The sequence below is a fragment of the Salmo salar genome, chromosome 12 (assembly GCF_965601325.2).
Source record: "Salmo salar chromosome 12, fSalSal1, whole genome shotgun sequence".
Taxonomy (NCBI): domain Eukaryota; kingdom Metazoa; phylum Chordata; class Actinopteri; order Salmoniformes; family Salmonidae; genus Salmo; species Salmo salar.
The window spans coordinates 25,458,804-25,481,962 of NC_138302.1; the positions used below are offsets into that span (position 1 = coordinate 25,458,804).

The 23,159-nt window shown below is 45.0% G+C and overlaps 1 protein-coding gene across 1 annotated transcript in view; it reads left to right on the top strand.

Moving 5' to 3' along the window:
- LOC106588930 (glutamate receptor ionotropic, NMDA 2B) overlaps nucleotides 1-23,159 on the top strand; it is a 117,853-nt gene that overhangs the window by 17,820 nt on the left and 76,874 nt on the right. The window contains exon 2 of the mRNA XM_045691125.2: nucleotides 647-1,363. Coding sequence (XP_045547081.1) covers nucleotides 647-1,363 — 717 coding nt within the window. The remainder of the gene's footprint in view (nucleotides 1-646; nucleotides 1,364-23,159) is intronic.

Here is a 23,159-nt window from a genome sequence, read left to right on the forward strand (position 1 = left end):
AAGTTTAGAGGGACGGCCGGGTCTTCGTAGATTTGCAGTGGTCTGATACTCCTTCCATTTCAATATTATCGCTTGCACAGTGCTCCTTGGGATGTTTAAAGCTTGGGAAATCTTTTTGTATCCAAATCCGGCTTTAAACTTCTCCACAACAGTATCTCGGACCTGCCTGGTGTGTTCCTTGTTCTTCATGATGCTCTCTGCGCTTTAAACGGACCTCTGAGACTATCACAGAGCAGGTGCATTTATACGGAGACTTGATCACACACAGGTGGATTCTATTTATCATCATTAGTCATTTAGGTCAACATTGGATCATTCAGAGATCCTCACTGAACTTCTGGAGAGAGTTTGCTGCACTGAAAGTAAAGGGGCTGAATAATTTTGCACGGCCAATTTTTCAGTTTTTTATTTGTTAAAAAAGTTTGAAATATCCAATAAATTTCGTTCCACTTCATAATTGTGTCCCACTTGTTGTTGATTCTTCACAAAAAATTACAGTTTAATATCTTTATGTTTGAAGCCTGAAATGTGGCAAAAGGTCGAAAAGTTCAAGGGGGCCGAATACTTTCGCAAGGCACTGTATTTAAGGTACATGATATTAATCCTCTCTCTCTCTCCCCCTCCCTACCTCCCTCCCTCCCTCCAGGTACTGCATTTACACTCCTCCACGATGCTTGTCAGCCTCCTCTCCCCCTCCCCACTCCAGGACAGGCGCGTCACCTCCTCCTTCCCCCCTCCTCCTCCCGAACACACCTCTTCCCCTCATCAGCATCCTCGGCTGGCCCTTCCCTCCCTCTCCCTCCCTCTCTCCCTATCTCTCCTCCTCCTCTCCCTATTCCTCCTGCCCATCTGCGAGTCGGCGCGGTCGCCTGGGAGGGGCGGAGCTGGCCAGGGCGGTGGAGCACCAGGAGGAGCACCCGGGACGGGAGGAGCAGGAGGCGAGAAAGGAGGCCAGAGGGGCACAAACCTCATCCCCCCTCACTACCCCCCTTACTACCCCCCAGTATCCCCCGCCCGGCCCCCTGCGCCCCCATTACCCCCCAAAGTGGCCTCCTCTCTCAGCATCGCCGTCATCCTGGTGGGCAACTCTAGCGAGGTGTCGTCGACCTACGTGGAGAAAGAGGAGTTCCTCCATGTACCCCACCCTACCAAAGTCCAACTGGAGACCATGAACGACACGGACCCCAAGAGCATCATCAACCGTATCTGCACCCTGATGACCAACACCTGGCTGCAGGGGGTGGTGTTCGGGGATGACACGGACCAGGAGGCCATCGCCCAGATCCTGGACTTCATCTCTGCCCAGACACACATCCCCATCCTGGGCATCCGAGGAGGCTCCTCCATGGTCATGGCTGCCAAGGTATGGAACACTACCTTTAATGTACATCTATTTCCACTGTAGTACACACAACCTCAGACACCTATCTATTGTGTGATGCCGTTCATACAATAGCTACAGCTGGTTGGATACACATGTATACAGTATAATGACAAAAAAATGCATTGTTGGTTAAGGGCTTGTAGGTAAGCATTTCACTTTAAGGTCTACACCTGTTGTATTTGGAGCACATGACAAATAAACTTTGATTTGATGACACCACTACTAGTACAATGCAGTACACTAGGTAGAAGTAACTCTGTGAAGCTCACTAAATGCTCAGGGTCCTGACACTAGTCGCTATGGTTCTCTATACATTGGGTACATGCATGTATTCTCTATTCAATTGCTGGTGTTGAGCCCTGGTTGTTAGTCACACCAACCACTCGACTGAAAAGCTAGCTCCTGGTCCAGGGGCGATAGTTGACTTTTGTATATCTCAAACAATGTTTCTCATCACCTAGTTGACATTTGTATAGCTCAAACAAGGTTACTCATCACCTAGTTGACTTTTGTATATCTCAAACAAGGTTACGCATCACCTAACAACAGGCATACTGTACTATATCTATGCATGTTCCTGTATGAGGGACGACCAACCTCCTGAAACGCATTAAGGCACAGCTGGGCAAGACCACAGAAATAGAAGGAAATATAATATTTTTATTGAATGCCAGCTATTCAGACGCAGAAAAGAAGACAAGTAGGCGGCCAGTACGTTGCAAAAACTTTAGAGAGATGATTTACAAGTGATAAACACATGTAAGTAGGAGCATATCAGCCTACACATTACAATACTCAGGACGCATAACTGCAACATGTTTCAACTCAATAAGTCTTCCTCAAGCAGCGATGTTAAGCTATACAGCCGATCAAGTGTTACTTTCAATATTCAATTGACAAGAGGTACAGTAGATCCATTAAAATCACGTAGAGCAGGGAAACATGACCGTTTTAGCCACTCTATTCTGAGCGGCTCTGTGTTCGACTGTGAACGCTACAGCATCTTATTCCGGCCCGTCTCTCAATGATTGATTCAGCTGTTAATTGGCTTCCTACAGCATATGAATCTGACGTCACGTCCATGGCTGCTTCTCAAATGGAACTATTCCCTATATAGTGCCCTATGGGCCCTGGTCAGAGGTAGTGGACTACATAGGGAATAGGGTGACAGCGAGGCTACTCAACCCTGAAAAGACTCGCTGTTTGAGACAATGAGACGTTTGGCAAGTCAAATAAGAGCTTTGTCAGATTTGACTTAAAGGAAAACTCCAGCCAAAAACTATATTTTGGCATTTGTTTTATTAGTCCATTGTTGATTTAGTCCCAAAATGTTTTGCATGACAGTAGTCAAGTTTTCAAGATATATGACTTTGAAAATACATAAATACAGCTGGTAGGATGCATTTTTGTCACGTGTGCTACCTCTCCGGCCTCTAGGTCACCAGGCTGCTCGTTATGGCGCACACCTGTCACCATTGTTACGTGCACTTGCGCGTCATTAGACTCACCTGGACTCCATCACCTCCTTGAATACCTGCCCTGTATATGTCACTCCCTTTGGTTCCTTCCCCAGGCGTTATTGTTTCTGTTCCTGTGGCATGTCTGTGCGTTGTTCGTGTTTCTTATTTTGTATTATGTTGTCTTTATTTATTAAAACACTCACTCCTTGAACTTGCTTCCCAACTCTCAGCACACATCGTTACAGAATGACGCCTAACCAAAGGGAAGCATCAGGGGGTGATTTAAATTATTTTGTATTGGAGGTGATGTCTGGTCCGGGTGTCTGAACCGGAGCTACCTGGGAGGCCTCAGCCAGTTTGTCTGGTTCCCCTGCCTCAACTGGCTCAACGGGTTTCCACACCTCAGCGGGATCGATAGGCTCCCATGCCTCAGCTGGCTTGATAGGCTCTCATGCCTCAGCAGGTGAACAGGTTCCTGTTCCTCGAACTGAGGCAACCGGGGAGGTCTCAGCCAACTCATCAGGCCCTCACGCCTCAGCCGGTTAGTCCGGTTTGTGCGCTTCAGCGGAAGCGACCAGTCCGCTCCGGATCCCCGGGATCGTCCCTTTGGTTGGCGTCTTGCGGCTGGAGCCGAACGCGCCGGGGAGGAGGTACCGTCATGTATGCTCTCTCTCTGGCGCTCTAGGTCGCCATGCTGAGACTGACAGGTTTTCCGCACCTCAGCAGAGTTGACCAGTCCGCTCCTGATCCCCGGGATCGTCAATTTGGTCAGTGTCCTACGGCTGGAGCCGCAAGTCGGGGAGGAGGTACTGTCACGTGTGCTCCCTCTCCGGCCTCAAGGTCACCAGCCTGCTCGTTATGGTGCACACCTGTCACCATCGTTACGCGCACCTGCGCGTCATCAGACTCACCTGGACTCCATCATCTCCTTGATTACCTGCCCTATATATTTCACTCCCTTTGGTTCCTTCCCCAGGCGTCATTGTTTCTCTTTCTGTTTCATGTCTGTGCGTTGTTCGTGTTTCTTGTTTTGTATTATGTTCCGTTTATTTATTAAAACACTCACTCCCTGAACTTGCTTTGCGACTCTCAGCACACATCGTTACAATTTTGAATCATATGATGCTGCGTTTTGCATCATATGAAGCTAAATGCATCATACCAGCTGTAATTATGTATTTTGATGATGTGATGAAATCTAGCATGCCCTGACTTTGGGCCGGTTGCGGCCTACTTTTGAATTGTAATGTACCCAGTAATAACCGACCAATGAACCATATAAATACTTTAGTGAATGTGATGTATCTATCCAGGTTTCGAAATTATTGATGAGATTAGGCCACTGAACATAATTGGAAGTCTTGTAGAAGTCTCTGAGTGTTATGGGGTGATTTGTCTTTCTTTGAGGATGTTTTGACTTGCTTTTGGAGAGTCTGCATCAGTTCTCATCTACTTTGTTTACTTCAGCTTCAAAATGGAGGCACCGAGGCAGTGGCTTTTCTGTCTGGTTTGTGTGAGTTAGTTGGACAGTGTCATGACCGTCCATGAAAATCCAAATAGGTCAGATCAGGTTTGCAATGAATAACTTCAATCAGACCCCTTTTCATCCTGGTGTTAACAAGGTCTGCGCTCTCAAGATTCACCAAATGAATGTTCTGTTTCAACAGACTTTTTCCCGCTGAAACTCTAACACGTTCCCAAGTGAATACTGGAACAATATTTCTAACATAGAGCCAGCCTGCCGGAACCACACCTTTTGAGCAAGCTGTGTAAATGATGGGTTAAGAATGAAACAGGAGACAAATGGCTATGAGACAGAAGTTTCATCCGAGACACATGAAAGTGGGATGTACACGGAGGGTGCGGGGCAACAAAAGACGAACAGCAGAGGGGCTAAGGATTTTGAGATGGTGAAAGGGCCAATGAAAAGGGGGGAAAGTTTACGGGACTCCACCCGGAGGAGCAGGTCCCGAGTGGAAAGCCATACCCTCTGACCGAGTCGATAGCGGGGATCAGGGGTCCGGTGGCGATCCGCCTGTCGCCGATACTTGGATGTGGTCTTCAGAAGAGAGGCCCAGGTACGGCGATAGAGACCAATGAACATCTGAGGAGAGGGTATGATAACTTCTTCCTGTTGCTCAGGGAAGAGCGGGGTTGATATCTCAGTGGCCGAGCAGGGAAGGGTGTTACAGATGTATTCCACCCACACGAGTTGCTGGCTCCAGGTGGTGGGATTGGCAGGGACGAGGTAACGAAGAGTGGTGGTGTTGCCATCTGACGGAGGAAGACCACTAACAAAGTCCAGGGATATATGGGACCAGGGGCAGTAAGGAACAGGGAGTGGTTGAAGAAGGCCAGCTGGAGCTTGCCGCGGAGTCTTATTTTGTGCACAGACAGTGCAGGAGCCAACAAATGCGGAGACATCAGGAACCATGGTAGGCCACCAAAAGCGTAGTTGGATAAAAGCCAGGGTCCCACGGGAGCCTGGATGGCAGGTCAGTCTCGAGGAATGTGCCCACTCCAGCACCGGGGAACAGGCAGAGTACAGGACAAACATCCAGTTAGCCGGACCCCCCTGGGAATGCTGCGCCTTATGGACAAGGCTCTCTATCCGCCAGATGACTGCAGGCGTTAGACAGGAGGTAGGGAGTATGGACTCGGGGTCAGACGGAGTAGCAGCGGAGCTATACAAATGTGAGAGTGCATCAGGCTTCACATTCTTGGACCCCGGGCGATAGGAGAGAGTGAAATTGAAACGGGTGAAAAACAGGGCCCAACGAGCCTGCCTAGAATTAAGGTGCTTGGCGGTGCGGAGATATTCCAGGTTCTTATGGTCAGTGCACACTAATATTGAGTGTTCCGCCCCCTCCAACCAGTGCCTCCACTCTTCCAACACCATCTTGATGGCGAGGAGTTCTCAATTTCCCACATCATAGTTCCTATCTGCAGGGGTAAGACGATGGGAGACAAAAGCACAGGGGTGCAGCTTTTGGTCCTGGGCAGAACGCTGGGACAGGACTGCCCCCACCCCGACATCCGAGGCGTCGAACTCCACCACAAACTGACAGGACGGGTCCGGATGGATTAAGATGGGGGCTGTAGTGAGGTCTGAGAACGCCCGGTCAGCTGCTGGAAACCATGTGAATGGAACTTTGGGAGAGGTGAGTGTTGAGAGGGAGGAAGCCAGGGTGCTGTAACCCCAGATGAAGCGGCAGTAGAAGTAAACAAATCCCAGGAAACATTGCAGCTGCACTCTGGATGTGGGTTGAGGCCAATCCACCACTGCTCTTACCTTGTCTGCATCCATCTGTATATGTCCTGCAGCGATGACATATCCTAGGAAGGAAATGGTGGAGCGATGGAATTCACACTTCTCCGCTCTAACGAAAAACTGGTTCTCCAGGAGACGCTGAAGGATCTGTCGGATGTGGAGGACGTGCTCTTGAGCTGAACAGGAAAAGACAAGGATGTCGTAGACAAACACTAACCGGTTCAGAATGTTCCAGAGCACATCGTGACAATTGCCTGGAACCCAGGGTGAGCGTTGGTCTGTCAGAATGGCATAACCAAGTACTCATAGTGCCCGCTAGCCATGTTAAAGGCAGTCTTCCACTCATTAACTTCCTGTAAACAAACCATATGGTAGGCGTTCTGAAGCTCCAACTTAGAGAAGATGGTCGCTCCCTGAAGAGGTTCGAAAGCCGAGGAGATGAGTGGTAGTGGGTAACGTTTTTTAACCGCGATGTGATTTATGCCCCGGTCATCGATACACGGGCGGTGGGTGAGGCAGATGGACGAATACCCCCTGCAGTGAGAGAGTCCTCAATGTACTCCTCCATAGCCTTGGTCTCCGGACTCGACAGGGAGTAAAGCCATCCCCGAGGTGGTGTAGTGCCCGGGAGAAGGTTAATGGCGCGGTCTTAGGGTCGATGTGGGGGGAGAGACGTAGCGCGGTCCTTGTTGAAGACCTCCCAGACCAGGTACTCCGGGTACTCCGCGGGAATGGCAGAGAGATCCGAGGCTTCTCCCAAGCCTGCAGGAAGACGTCCCGAGGTAGACTTTGCCAACTTAAGACACTGTGCATGGCAGAACCGGCTCCAACCCACGATAGACCCAGTAGCACAGTCGATCAGGGGATTGTGCTTCTGGAGCCACGAATACCCCAAAACGACATCGATAGATTCTATGAGCAGGAACTGCATACATTTTCTGATACTCATATGTTGATGGGAACCGTGTTGCGGGTGACTCTGCCAATAGAGTGCCCATCCAGCGCTCTGACGTCCATGGGAATTGAGAGGAGTTGAGTGGAGATTCCCAGCTCCGACACCAAGGGAGCATCGATAAAGCTCTCGTCGGCCACAGTGAGAGATTTGACCTGGTCACCCCACAACAGGGTGGCATGGAGATGGGTACGAGTAATGGGAGATTGGAAAATCCCTGTACGGCTCACCAGAGAACTCGTATTTACTGATGAGCCGGGTCTTTTTAATGGACAGGTGGAAATATAATGTCCTGTAGTCTCGCAATACATACAGCTCCTGGTGCTCAACCTGCATAAACTTTCATCTGGAGACAATCTAGCCTTTCCCAGTAGCTTGGGCTCTGGTCAAGGCGATGAGGGAGTCTAGGTCCATGGGCAGCTCCCGGACTGCAAGCTTGTCATTAATCACTGATAATCCATGAAGGAACGCATCGAGCAGAGCTTCCGGGTTCGAGGCACTCTCAGCCGCCAACGTGCGAAAATCCACTGCGTAGTCTGCCACACTACGGGAGTCTTGCCGTAGTTGGAGCAGCTTACGAGCAGCATCTCTCCCGGACATCGGAGAATTGAACAATTTACCTACCTCCACCACAAACTCCTCCAGACTGAGGCAAACAGTGGACTGTTGCTCCCACACCGCCATAGCCCAGGCGTGTGTCCTCCCGAACATCAGTGTTAACAAATATGCTATCTTTGAGCAGTCCGAGGGGAATGAAGAAGGCTGCGGGTTGAAGATGAGGGATCACTGAGAGAGAAACGCACGGCAGGTTACAGAATCTCCAACGTAGTGCCTCTGAAGGAGGTAAGTGAGGTTCTCGGGACACCGGGGTAGGCTGGGAAGAAATGCCGCTGGTGGTGGGGTTGCTGAGAGTCTGGGGAATTACTGTAGTGACTTGCTGCCTAGTTGGGAATCTGTAGTGCTCCAGCAATGTATCGAACACATGGTCATGGCGTTCTGCCAGGGTATGGAGTCCCTCCATAAGGCATTGCAGTAACTCCTCGTGTCTTCCAATGGTGGCTCCTTGGAAGTAGACAGCGTTGCGGAGCTGGTCTGAGCCTGCTGGGTCAGTCATGGCCAGTTCGTACTATCACGGCTCAGGCTAAGACCCAGATGCAGTCACAGGAGGCGGATAGTACGAGTCTCAGAGTTTATTATAGTACATGCGACAGGCAAAACGGAAGTCAAGGCAGGCAAAGAGTCGGAATCCAAATCAGAAACAGGCAGGTACAGGATGGCAGGCAGGATCAGGGTCAAGACAGGCAGAAAGGTCAGAACTGGGAAGACTAGGAAAAACAAAACTAGAGCACAGGAAACACGGGAACACACTGGTAGGACTTGGCAGGACAACACAAACTGGCAACAGACAAACAGAAAAGGCAGGTATAAATACACAGGGGATAATGGGGGAAATAGGAGACACCTGGTGGGGGGGTGGAGACAAGCACAAAGACACGTGAAACAGATCAGAATGTGACACTGTCCCTCTCTCTCTCCCTCTCCATATCTTCTTTAACAAGCATCAATGTTGTTGACATTCCGCTAGGGATCTGTTTTCAGTGTATTACGTCTCCAGTCAGTAACCGGTGCAAAATGTGTGTGTTTATTCTGTGTTCCCATTTAATTAGCTAGTAAATAAATAATTAAACCAATTTGTGTAGCACTGAATCACAAGTCAGGCCCAGGTTATGATTAATAAGTTGTCTGTTTATACAGATGTGATCGGTAAAGACCTTTTAGAGTTTAATTTGGGAGATGGTAACTCTTTAAAGAACCGCTCTCGTGGTGCCCCAGATCCTAATGAGTTAATTGTTACATGATGAATTTAGTCGGGTAACAATAAAAAATAGTTAAATAGATAAACAACAGTCTTCAGATTAATGTTAAAGTCAAGTCACGACAACAGCAAAAAGCCTCCTTTTAGTTAAAAGTTAGAGACAGTTTTGAAGACTTCAAACATCCTTAGAAGATATCACTGTCTTCTATGTACCTGTTTAGCACTGTGATCAAAATCAGAGGGAGACTAAAATACGTCTGTGTCTCTGTGAACTCGGTTTAATGGATCAAATGAATCAGGATTGAATTCAAACAACCACTGACTGTGAGATGGTCTTTTACAAAGGTCTGAGGCTGTTAGCAAAGGTCAACTTGGGGTTTGCAAACAGACATTAATCTGAGAAACAAGCCTCTCGGAGGAAAGTGAGAGAGACTGAGAGAGAGAGAAAAAAATGTAATTCACTGAAAATGGTTCTCTGAAAAAGAGAGAAAGTCAAGACCGCAGCAATAGACACACTTCAAAAAGAACCACAGAAAATATAGTAAATAGAGGCCGAGAGAGAGAGAGAGAGAGAGAGAGAGAGGAGAGAGAGAGAGAGAGAGAGAGAGAGAGAGAGAGAGAGAGAGAGAGAGAGAGAGAGAAGAGAGAGAGAGAGAGAGAGAGAGAGAGAGAGAGAGAGAGAGAGGAGAGAGAGAGAGAGAGAGAGAGAGAGAGAGAGAGAGAAGAGAGAGAGAGAGAGAGAGAGAGAGAGAGAGAGAGAGAGAGAGAGAGAGAGAGAGAGAGAGAGAGAGAGAGAGAGAGAGAGAGAGAGAGAGAGAGAGAGAGAGAGTTATGAAATGATCCAGAATATGTGTGTGGGTGTGAGGGAGGAAGAGGATTCTACTCAACATATAATTACCCTATTTAAAAACTGACAGATAGACAGAGGGCACCAACACTGAGACTGACAGGAACTGACAGGGACGATGAGACACATGCCCAGGACAACAATATAAGTCAGGAGGGGAAAAACACATGTTAAAGGCCTATTAGAGAGAGGGAAGGACAGGTAGAGAGAGAGAGAGAGAGATGTGAAGAGATGAAAACTGAAGAAGTATAGGAATGTTTTCTCCCTGTCTTTTCTTAGTAATTACTACTCACTTGCTTCCCTTTTCCTTTTTTCCTTCCCTCTCCCTGATACTCTCTGTCTCTCCATTTTACACACACACACACACACACACACACACACACACACACACACACACACACACACACACACACACACACACACACAGTGAACACGGAACTGAAGGCTGAATGCGGCTGATACGGTTGGCATGGAAACCCCATGCTTATACATTTCTATATATATATAGGGACAGCTACAGAGGGAGGTAGGCATGTTTATTTTCTGAGCCTCTGAAAAAAAGGAAGGGATAGAATAGAAGGATGAAGCCAAAATTCTCTGGTCATGGGGGTAGGTAGTGTGAGGTCGTGTACAGGCTAAACCTGGAACAGAGGGATGAGGGGATGGAACTGACTGGAGAGATGGAGGGAGGGATGGAGAAAGAGATGGCGGGATGGGGGACTGATGGAGAATAGATGAGAAGTTATTGTGATAGATGTTTTGGAAATAAGGGATTTGGTGCACATTACTGCACCGGATATGTAAATATGAAAAGGAGGAGGCTGGAAAGGGAAAGAAAGATGGAGGAAGCACAGAGAGAGAGTTCTCAGATGGTGAGAGAGATGTGTGTGGGTGAGATGGAACATGAAGCCTATAGAGTCATGTGGGGGAGTTGTATGAACCGTGATTCTGTGTGCATGTGTGTGTGTGTGCGTGTGGGCGTGTGTGCGTTTGTCCCTACATGCTGTGTGTGAGTGCAAGCGCAACATGAAAACAACCCCAGCATCAATACCTCAGTTCCCTTCAGGTTGTTGGGTCCATCATCTATCAAGGCCCCACCATTACCAGTAATCTATTCTAACTCTCCCTTCTAAACCTCCCTTAACCTCTCACTCTGAGTCCCAATAGGTCATATGAGGCCTCACCATTACCAGTAATCTATTCTAACACCATTCCCAGTAATCTGTTCTAACTCTCCTGTCTAAACCTCCCCGAACCTCTCACTCTGCGTCCCGGTATAGGACAAACAGCTTTATTTTTAAGATGCAAAGTCTACGTCTCAAATGGCACCCTATTCTCATGTAGTGCACTATGTTTGACCAAGGTCCATAGGGCTCTGGTCAAAGGTAGTGCGTCATATAGGGAACAAGCTGCCATTTGTTATGCTGCCAAACAGATTTCCAGATACAGTATCCAGCCACTGAACAATTGATTTCCAGCAAAAATGCAATCCCGATCCCGTGTCATGCATGTCCATTTCAGCGCCAGAAGCACTGTGAACGGAATCCATTGTGTTCGCCTCAATACGCCACGGAGCAAATAAGAGGATGTGATTGGTCCGTTATGTGCTTAGAATACCTTACCCGTACCCTGCGCTGTATTTGTCCCTCTTTTCCTACTGAATGGCCTATTAGAGTGGATCAGTGAGCCAGTGACAGGTGCAGGTAGCCCAATTATACACAAAACAATGCACACACCCACACGTCGCTCCTATTTCTGCCATTCATGTACACTGCTGCCAACACGCACACATACACAAACACACACACACAGTCAGTGCTATTCTGTCATTCATTTACGCTGCTGCAATGTGTTTCTATTGGACACAATACAGGACCTTATTCTCATTATCATACTCTTCTGGCTAATGAGCTTTCTACTGTGTGGAGTTAAGCGGTGTGTGTATGTCTGTGTTGGAGTGTTGGTGTGTATCCGGTGTGTGTGTGTTGGGGTTGAATGATAATGACCTTGCATTGTGTTTGGGGGATTAGACCACAGTTTGCTTTCTGTGAAACAAGCTGCCCAGAGGAGTCTGCTCCCTGATATAATTTCTCACTTCTGGTACCCACTTCATACAACATTTATTCTAGCTCTCGTGTATAACAGATTTTTAAACACTCAGATTAAAGAAATATAAATATATTCTGGAGCATCTAGATTCACCTTATAGATTGTTTACCAAGACTTCATGAATGCCCTATCAAGTCTTTATAAGTTGTAGTTTGTTTAAAGTGGTACAGTGAGGGAAAAAAGTATTTGATCCCCTGCTGATTTTGTACGTTTGCCCACTGACAAAGAAATGATCAGTCTATAATTTTAATGGTAGGTTTATTTGAACAGTGAGAGACAGAATAACAACAAAAAATCGAGAAAAACGCATGTCAAAAATGTTATAAATTGATTTGCATTTTAATGAGGGAAATAAGTATTTCATCCCCTCTCAATCAGAAAGATTTCTGGCTCCCAGGTGTCTTTTATATAGGTAACGAGCTGAGATTAAGAGCACACTGTTAAAGGGAGTGCTCCTAACCTCAGTTTGTTACCTGTATAAAAGACACCTGTCCACAGAAGCAATCAATCAATCAGATTCCAAACTCTCCACCATGGCCAAGAACAAGGAGCTCTCCAAGGATGTCAGGGACAAGATTGTAGACCTACACAAGGCTGGAATGGGCTACAAGACCATCGCCAAGCAGCTTGGTGAGAAGGTGACAACAGTTGGTGCGATTATTTGCAAATGGAAGAAACACAAAAGAACTGTCAATCTCCCTCGGCCTGGGGCTCCATGCAAGATCTCACCTCGTGGAGTTGCAATGATCATGAGAACGGTGAGGAATCAGCCCAAAACTACACGGGAGGATCTTGTCAATGATCTCAAGGCAGCTGGGACCATAGTCACCAAGAAAACAATTGGTAACACACTACGCCGTGAAGGACTGAAATCCTGCAGCGCCCGCAAGGTCCCCCTGCTCAAGAAAGCACATATCCTCTATGGGCTAGGTGGGACGCAGGCGTCCCCCCCGTGGTGCACTCCATCAACAGCAGGTGCATTTCAAGAGCGGCAAATTTGAATCCAAATAAATGTAAAAATTCAAATTTTTCAAACATACAACTATTTTACACCCTTTGAAAGATAAACATCTCCTTAATCTAACCACGTTTTACGATTTCAAAAAGGTTTTACGGCGAAAGCATAAATTTAGAGTATGTTAGGACAGTACATTTACAAGAGTTGTGTGTAATGTTTTGTCAATTCAAAGACAGGGTCACCAAAACCATAAAACCAGCTAAAATGATGCACTAACCTTTTACAATCTCCATCAGATGACACTCCTAGGACATTATGTTAGACAATGCATGCATTTTTAGTTCTATCAAGTTCATATTTATATCCAAAAACAGCGTTTTACTATGGCATTGATGTTGAGGAAATCGTTTCCCTCCAATAACCGGCAGTCAAGTCAGCATCACAAATTAAATAATTAAAATTAGAAAACATTGGTAAAATATTATATTGTCATTTAAAGAATTATAGATTTACATCTCTTGAACGCAATCAACTTGCCAGATTTAAAAATAACCTTACTGGGAAATCACACTTTGCAATAATCTGAGTACTGCGCCCAGAAAAATACGCGTTGCGATACAGACTAGTCGTCATGTTGGGGAGATCTAAAATCGAAAATACTATGTAAATAATCCATTACCTTTGATTCTCTTCATCAGATGTCACTTCCAGGTATCACAGGTCCATAACGAATGTAGTTTTGTTCAAAAAAGCTCATCATTTATGTCCAAAAATCTCCGTCTTGTTAGCACATGATCTAAGCCCGCCGGACTTCACTTCATGAACGAGGGGAAAAAATATATTTACGTTCGTTCAAACATGTCAAACGTTGTATAGCATAAATCATTAGGGCCTTTTTTAACCAGAACATGAATAATATTCAAGGTGGACGAATGCATACTCTTTTATAACGTATTGGAACGAGGGTACCCAACATGAACTCGCGCGCCAGGTGTCTAATGGGCCATCATCGTTCCATGGCTCTTGTTCGGTCAGATCTCCCTCCAGAAGACTCAAAACACTTTGTAAAGGCTGGTGACATCTAGTGGAAGCAATAGGAAGTGCCAAAATATTCCTCAGCCCCTGTGTTTTTCAATGGCATAGGTTTAAAGGTAATACAACACATCAGGTATCCACTTCCTGTCAGAAAATTTCTCAGGGTTTTGCCTGCCAAATGAGTTCTGTTATACTCACAGACACCATTCAAACAGTTTTAGAAACTTTAGAGTGTTTTCTATCCATATATAATAAGTATCTGCATATTCTAGTTACTGGGTAGGATTAGTAACCAGATTAAATCGGGTACATTTTTTTTATCCAGCCGTGCAAATACTGCCCCCTAGCCCTAACAGGATATACATGCCCATCTGAAGTTTGCCAATGAACATCTGAATGATTCAGAGGACAACTGGGTGAAAGTGTTGTGGTCAGACAAGACCAAAACGGAGCTCTTTGGCATCAACTCAACTCGCCGTGTTTGGAGGAGGAGGAATGCTGCCTATGACCCCAAAAACACCATCCCCACCGTCAAACATGGAGGTGGAAACATTATGCTTTGGGGGTGTTTTTCTGCTAAGGGGACAGGACAACTTCACCGCATCAAAGGGACGATGGACGGGGCCATGTACCGTCAAATCTTTGGTGAGAACCTCCTTCCCTCAGCCAGGGCATTGAAAATGGGTCGTGGATGGGTATTCCAGCATGACAATGACCCAAAACACACGGCCAAGGCAACAAAGGAGTAGCTCAAGAAGAAGCACATTAAGGTCCTGGAGTGGCCTAGCCAGTCTCCAGACCTTAATCCCATAGAAAATCTGTGGAGGGAGCTGAAGGTTCGAGTTGCCAAACGTCAGCCTCGAAACCTTAATGACTTGGAGAAGATCTGCAAAGAGGAGTGGGACAAAATCCCTCCTGAGATGTGTGCAAACCTGGTGGCCAACTACAAGAAACGTCTGACCTCTGTGATTGCCAACAAGGGTTTTGCCACCAAGTACTAAGTCATGTTTTGCAGAGGGGTCAAATACTTATTTCCCTCATTAAAATGCAAATCATTTTATAACATTTTTGACATGCGTTTTTCTGGATTTTTTTGTTGTTATTCTGTCTCTCACTGTTCAAATAAACCTACCATTACAATTATAGACTGATCATTTCTTTGTCAGTGGGCAAACGTACAAAATCAGCAGGGGATCAAATACTTTTTTTCCCTCACTGTACCATAACCTTTCTTTCAAAACCAGAAGACTGTAAACACCCTATAGACAGCCTATTAGCCTATATGGTATATATGGCCTATATTTCCCCAAACCTCCTGTCAACCAAATGAATGACTGATTGATTACTGGTATTATGAGCTACAATTGACCAGTGAGGGCTTTAGACTTCCTGTAAGAGTGTGGGGGTTAGTGAGCCTATAGTAGACCCAGTTGTCTTCCAGTTCATTGGATCCTCCACCACCACCAGTTGGCACCACTCGGTCATGGCTCAAGAGAATAGAGATTATGTCAAATTGACATCAACATTTTTTTGTTTGTTGCATTTTAGCTAACCCTAACCGTTTCCCAAAATGTAACCTGATTCTCCCAACCTGCTACGTTAATTCTCCTAACCTGCTATGAAAGTTTTCCTAACCTGCTGCAAAAATTCAGCTCATTTCTAAAATAACCTGTTGTCCCTTCTAGCCAAAACCCACACACTTTTACCAACCGTTTGCTAGGAAGCTTGGGAGATAGCTAATCTGTTGCCGTGGCGCCGCAGCCCCTGACTGTGACTGGCCACGGATCCACTTCCATTGTTCTGTTCAATTGTTCTGTTCCATTATTCTCTGTTCCAATCCGTGGTTTTTAGGACCGTGTTTCCCATTATGCTGTTCAGTTCTACATGATGGGATAAGGTACTGTCTCTTCATAATGCCCTGTGTTGCAATTAGGAACAATCCCAAAAGATGGAGAGAATTAAAATCAGGCTGCCTGTATGTGAAGCGGCCGTCACCCTTCTCTAGTTGTTTTTTCTCACTCAGCAATGACAACTCGCTCACTCTCTTTCTGAGTCACTACATTATTCGTCGATTCATTTCTGTCTCTCTTAGTGTCCCTCTCTCACTTTTCCCAGTGTCGCAATTGTCCTGATTTAAAATATTGTGACTCAACATTTCATTGAAGTAGACAGAGGTATTGAGGGGAAAGGAAGAGACGTGACAAAGTAGCCCTAATCGAGTGTCCTATTTGATTTAGCAGTTTCTCTCAACATGAACACAACCTGAAGAATACACAAGCATTCATTCTCCTTCATCCATCCAAATGAATCATCTTTCACAATGCATCCTCTTGCTGTCATCTTCTGTCCTGTATCGTTCTCTCGTCCTCCTGCAGTAGTTCCATCTCCACACTCCATTACAGATGTAGGATCTTCATTTGATCAGGAAATGCTAACTTGTAGTTTTAAAAAGGATTCTAACGTTTGCAATCTCCACTTAGACATTTCTGACTTGTTTTTCCCTAACGAAAATGCATCAATCCCTACAAAAATGTCCATGAATTATAATCCACATAATTATTCACATTTCCTGTTGCTTCAGGATAATTTTCCTGCTGTAGCAAATTGGTACAAATTAAGATGGTACATCTGTAGGTTTCTCTCCATCCCCACAGCGCATTAGAATACTGTATAGGGACAAGGTCTGGCCTTGTCCCAGAGGTGCAGCTTTAATCCATCTCGATATGGAGTGCAGTCATGGGACAATTAAGATAGTCAGTGGCTGAGAGAGGGTGTGTGTGTGTGTGTGTGTGTGTGTGTGTGTGTGTGTGTGTGTGTGTGTGTGTGTGTGTGTGTGTGTGTGTGTGTGTGTGTGTGTGTGTGTGTGTGTGTGTGTGTGTGTGTGTGTGTGTGTGTGTGTGTGTGTGACTGCCTACCCACCCACCCCACAATCAGGGCTGAGGTCTCCACTAATACAAGGCCAGAGTCCCATCCCTCCCTCCTGACTCCAATCATTGTCTGCAGTCTCACTCTCTTGTTGTTCTCCAATCTGTCTTTCTCTTCAACTCTGTCAGCATTCACATCCCCCCGATTTCCTTACGCTTTCGCCACTGTTCGTTGTCTTTTTCTGTTAAAACCCATTCATATTCTCCTGCCTTCTCTCTTGCACATTTCCTTTCTTTCTTTTAAATGTCTAATCATGTCCTTGATGGGGTCAGTGATATTGTGTGTGGACTTTCAACAGTTGACTAAAGGTTTTAGCGTGTCTGCCTGGCATGGGCCATTCTGATACATTCCCTCAATGTAATAATGACTATCTGGCCTTCCTCTGTTTAGTGAATGCCAGGTGTGATAATTACCATGTGATGCAATTAAATGAGAAACGATGACAGATAATTCAAATCTAACAACATCCTCTGTCTGCTTCTCGTGACAGCAGATCGTTTTTCTCTGACAACGGCCAGCTGTTTTGATTCACAACTTAATTCAAAATATACAGTGTTTGGTATTAAATGCAAATCAGCTATGTCGCCTTTGATACATTTGCATGACAAGTGAGAACGTTTGTCATATTCTCTTCCCTGAAACAGCAAATGATCACATTAAATGTTCGTCTGTTTTCGTTTTGTCACAGCTGTTATTCATCTAGTTTGAATGTATGATTTGTTAATCATAGCTGCCGATTAAACCCCTTAATACAGTGTTCAGTACAGTGTTAATGAGTATTCACCCCATAGTGTTAGTCCACAGTGTACAAGACCAGCATTGGCTAGTGCTAGTTGGCTGTACCTGCGCCAAAACAACACTATTTTTCATCCTATAGCTTGTTCTCCATCTTCTTTTTAAATAGTGAGCCCACATGGTTTCAGCACATTTATTTCCCTGACTGATCAAAACAAATGTTTTCATGCCTCTCTCTTCTCTCTCTGCAGCAGAGAGCAATATGTTTGGAATGTCAAATCGCAAATAAAAATCGCAGTATTGAATCACAATACATATCGAGTCGTGAGAATCATGAGAATCACAATACATATCGTGATAACATCGTATCGAGAGGTCCACGGCAATTCCCAGCCCCTAGTTCTATGTAATGTAGATAAATGGGTTTTTAGTGTACACTTGATGAATAGTAGTGTCCATAACTACCTACGTCGTAGTGTTAATGTGCAGCATACAATATCATTGAATTCTATGTAGTGTAGATAAATGGAGGTTAGTCAGTGTATTAGACACTTCCAGTAGCTGAATAGGGTGTGAGCTCACAGAGGGAGGTGTGAGTCCTTACTGCTGGGTAGTGTGTGAGCGAAGGTTAGGATGATTATTACTATTGGACGGGGCCTGAATTATAAGCAGCAGCAACGGTGTGTGTGTCAATGAACGTGCCACTCATCAGGGTGTCACTGCTCTCCACATACTGTAGACAAAGACCACTGAGCAGGAGATGACAGGCTCTGCTGCTTCTACAGACACCAACTGTCACAGACAGACACTCTCTCTAACAGACACTCTCTCACACACACACACAAATCCTGCCCGTCAGGGGGGTGTTGATGAATGAGAGAAACTCGATCAGACAGGAATATTTTCTCATCGCTCCCATCTCTCCCTCCCATCTCTCCCTCCCCTGTCTCCCTCCCTCCCTCCCTCCCTCCCTCCCTCCCTCCCTCCCTCCCTCCCTCCCTCCCTCCCTCCCTCCCCTGTCTGTCTCCCTCCCAACAAAGTGAGCCTCTGTGATGAATGTAAATGATTGCCCTCCCCTGCGCTAGTCAATTAGAGCAATCTCAACCTTTCCTCTCTCTCCCTGAGTAAATACCCAGAACTCGCCTCCTCTCTCTTTTCTCCCCGTATTTAATACTATTCCTTCAGACTGCCTCAAACACCGCCTCTGCTCAATGTATTTGCCTCTCTCTCTCTCTCTCTCTCTCTCTCTCTCTCTCTCTCTCTCTCTCTCACACACACACACATCCCTCATTCAGCACAGGCTTTGGTATTCCAAATAAATTAATCTTAAAAGACCCTCAGCAAAAGACACACACACACACACACACACACACACACACACACACACACACACACACACACACACACACACCAGCGTGAGTAGATGACTGTACATTAGTGCGGATCAGTGTGGGCTGAGAGAGGTGGCTGTGCAGCTGTTAGCCCCTGTAGTGTGTTGTCACAGACAGCGTGTTTATTCAATAGACACTCGGAGGGGAGCGCCAGACTCTCTGTCTGCCTGCCTGTCTGCCTGTCTGTCTGCGCTTTGACTGAAGGGGTCTCTCCCTCATATCCTCTGTTCTGCATCAAAGCAGAAGTGTAGCGTTCTAGAAACACACTCACACTCGACACAGATGCGCAGAGACACAAATCCATGCACACACACGCACGGGCATGCACGCTCACACACACCTCTACGCACATGCATGCACGCAAGCACACACGCGCACGCAAGCACCCCCCCCCCCCCCCCTTCCATATCAGGAGGATGCTGTTGTAAATATAATGAACAGGGTGGGAATGAATGCAACTTCCTTCAGTTGTCTAGCGTATAGCGCTGTCCAGTAGCTGTGTGTACATCTACAGTAAATACTGTAGCTTCTTTCCTTTATTGGAGGAAGTTTTCTAATACTTTTACTTTTGCAACTTCCAGATAGTAAGGAACGACTCTCCCTGCCACATTTCTTTCAAATTCAGACATTGTTTCTTCAATAAAGTCAAATATGCCACAGTAGGCCTACTGGCCTTGTTGTCCTGTAAGAACATATAAAGGTTTATTCAGTGTTATCACATTTCTACAAGTAAAGAAGTCATCTCCACTATCCACACAACATAAGAAATGTTACTCTTCACTACCAGCCAAACCACGAACACGATTAGAAAAAAATACACAATTATGATATCATTTGTGTAACTTTATTACATTACAATATCATTTGATTTAAAAACACAACACAATCACAATTAAGTTTCAAATGTCAAATGTGTAGCTAGTTCAGGAATATTTCCCTTTACCCTCTTGATGAAAAATGGCCATGTTTTTATAAGAAAAGTAAAGTCATTCAGGGATTACATCAATTGTAATGAAATACTTTATTTTAGTTGTATGGAATGATTGTCAAATAGATAAATCACCCTAAGTCTGCTCAAATAGCAAGATTAAAATGGTCTGATAATAATACTCACCACAGGATGAAATCGTCTTGAAAACCATTGGGTGCGATCCGGACTTAAAGATAACTCCAACATCCGCATTATGGAGCAGTGAATCGGGGCTGGATGATGGTTGCAATTGAAATCAGCTATGATGGAGATTTTAGCTCGTATTGATGGTTTAATTAGAGATCAGTTGGAGATAATATAGTGGCCATCAGTTGTTGCAATTGGTCCATTGTGTTGAAATATTATGAACAATTATTACACACAGTTTTCTAGATCCACACCAGAGCCCCCCTCCAACGTCAGCCTCGAAACCTTAATGACTTGGAGAAGATCTGCAAAGAGGAGTGGGACAAAATCCCTCCTGAGATGTGTGCAAACCTGGTGGCCAACTACAAGAAACGTCTGACCTCTGTGATTGCCAACAAGGGTTTTGCCATCAAGTACTAAGTCATGTTTTGCAGAGGGGTCAAATACTTATTTCCCTCATTAAAATGCAAATCAATTTATAACATTTTTGACATGTGTTTTTCTGGATTTTTTTGTTGTTATTCTGTCTCTCACTGTTCAAAAAAACCTACCTGTCACGCCCTGACCTGAGAGAGCCTTTTTATGTCTCTATTTAGGTTTGGTCAGGGTGTGATTTGGGTGGGCATTCTATGTCCTTTTTTCTATGTTTTTGTATTTCTTTGTTTTGGCCTGGTATGACTCTCAATCAGGGACAGCTGTATATCGTTGTCGCTGATTGGGAGTCATACTTAGGCAGCCTGTTTTTCATTTGGGTTTTGTGGGTAGATGTTTTCCGTATAGCTACTTTGCCTTATGGAACTGTGTAGTCGTTGTTTTGTTTATTTTGTAAGTGTTCACTTTTCTCAATATTAAAAAAGATGAGCATTCATATTCCAGCTGCGTTTTGGTCCTGTGTTCACGACGACCGTTACACTACCATTCAAATTATAGACTGATCATTTCTTTGTCAGTGGGCAAACGTACAAAATCAGCAGGGGATCAAATACTTTTTTCCCTCACTGTAACTCCAAAACCCTAACCCTAAAACTAGACCTAACCCTAACTCCTAACTCCTAACCTTAACCCTTAACCTAATCATAACCCTAATCTTAATCCTAAACCTAAACTTAACCCCAAAACACTAACCATAAAACTATACCTAACCCTAACTCCTAACCCTAACCCTTAACCTAACCCTAACCCTAAGCTTAACCCCAAAACCCTAAAACTATACATAACCCTAACTCCTAAACCTAACCGTAACCCCTAACCCTAACCTTAACCCCAAAACCCTAAAACTATACCTAACCCTAACTCCTAAACCTAACCTTAACCCTTAACCTAACAATAACCCTAACTTTAACCCTAAGCCTAAACTTAACCCCAAAACACTAACCCTAACCCTAAAACTATACCTAACCCTAACTCCTAACACTAACCTTAATTCTAACCCTAACCCTAATTCTAACCCTAGCCCTAAACCTAAGCCCTAAGCCTGAAATATAATTTTTCCTTGTGGGGACCGGCAAAATGTCCCCACTTGTAAATCAATTTTCCTTGTTTCACTATCCTTGTGAGGACTTCTGGTACCCACAAGGATAGTTAAACAAAAAAACACATACATACATACATACATACATACACATTAAAGAGACAGTAGCAGTACAAAGAATGTTACCACACTCTGCCATTCATCACACGGTCACACCCCATGCCACATAAAACATTCCTATAATTAGGTAATGTAGAATAGACATAATTCCTCTGTAATTGTTGCTATTGTTAATGACCTCGTGTTTTTTAGTCATTGCTCGGCTGTGTGTGATTTCACAGAGCGTGTGTGAATGTAAAATATACTGTATGTTTCTGTTTTTATGTTTGTGTGCATACAGTGCAACAGAGTGTAAGTGGATATTTCTTCACACTAATGGCGTCTTTAGCAAGATCGTTTCGATGGAAACCGCGTTGCCACGGAAACACTGCATGTCTCTTTGAATTAGAAATGTCTCTCTCTATCCCTCACTCACTCTCTCTTTCCGTCCCTCTCCATATCTCTCTCCCTCTTGCTATCTCTCTCTCTTTCCTTCACTCCCTCTCCCTATCTCTTTCTCCCTCTCTCTCTCTGCCTCTCTCACTCTTCCCATCTCCCTTGACCACCCTCTCTCTCTCTCTCTCTCTCTCCTCTCTCTCTCTCTCTCTCATCACCCCTCTCTCTCCTTCTCTCTCTGTAACACTCACTTTCTCTATACCTCTTTCTTTCTCTTTCTATGAATCTGACAGTACAGCTGATGCCAGTCAAACATTGTCTTCAATTAGATGAGACATGGACCCAGAAATGGAGAGTTGGTTGGTTGCATTTCTTCTCTCAGAGAAGTGGGAGGCAGTGGAAAATGTTTGGCAAATTTTTTTGGAATCAAATGTTACATATTGCAAAAAAGATACGGTTGAAAACTAAAATGACAGGAGGAAAATAAGATTAAAAGAGATGGGTAAAATTGAAGGAGGACTATAAAGAGAGAGGAGATATTGCAGATGAAAGGAGGTGCCAATCTATCCCATTTGAATTGAGAGAGAGAGAGAAACCTGACACACTCAGCACACAGGGGGACAAAAACCTACCTGGAGTTGACAGCATGCCCTCCCCCATATGCCCCCCTAGACACAACTACGACAACATAACCAACAAAATCGGGTCACAACTCCTGCAGCTCTGTCGGACACTGGGTATGTACACAGTCAATGGTAGGCTTTGAGGGGACTCCTATGGTAGGTACACATATAGCTAATCTCTTGGCTAGTACTGTAGACTACTTTATCACTGACCTCAACCCAGAGTTTCGTAGAGCGTTCACAGTCAGTCCACTGACACCACTATCAGATCACAGCATGAGGCATCAAAGCCAAAGGAACTGAATAGTATTAAGAAATGCTGTAGATGGCAGGAAAGTAGTGTGGAAATATACCCCAAAAATATTAGGCAACAACAAATTCAGTCCCTTCCAGACAATTTCTCAGACAGAATTTTTTACTGTAATAGTGAAGGTGTAAACTTGGTAGTAGAAAACCTAAACAGTATATTTGACCTCTCAGCTTCCCAATCAAATCTAAAAGTTTCAAGCAGACAACCTAAGAAAATGAACAACAATGACAAATTATTTGATGAAGAATGCAAAAACATAA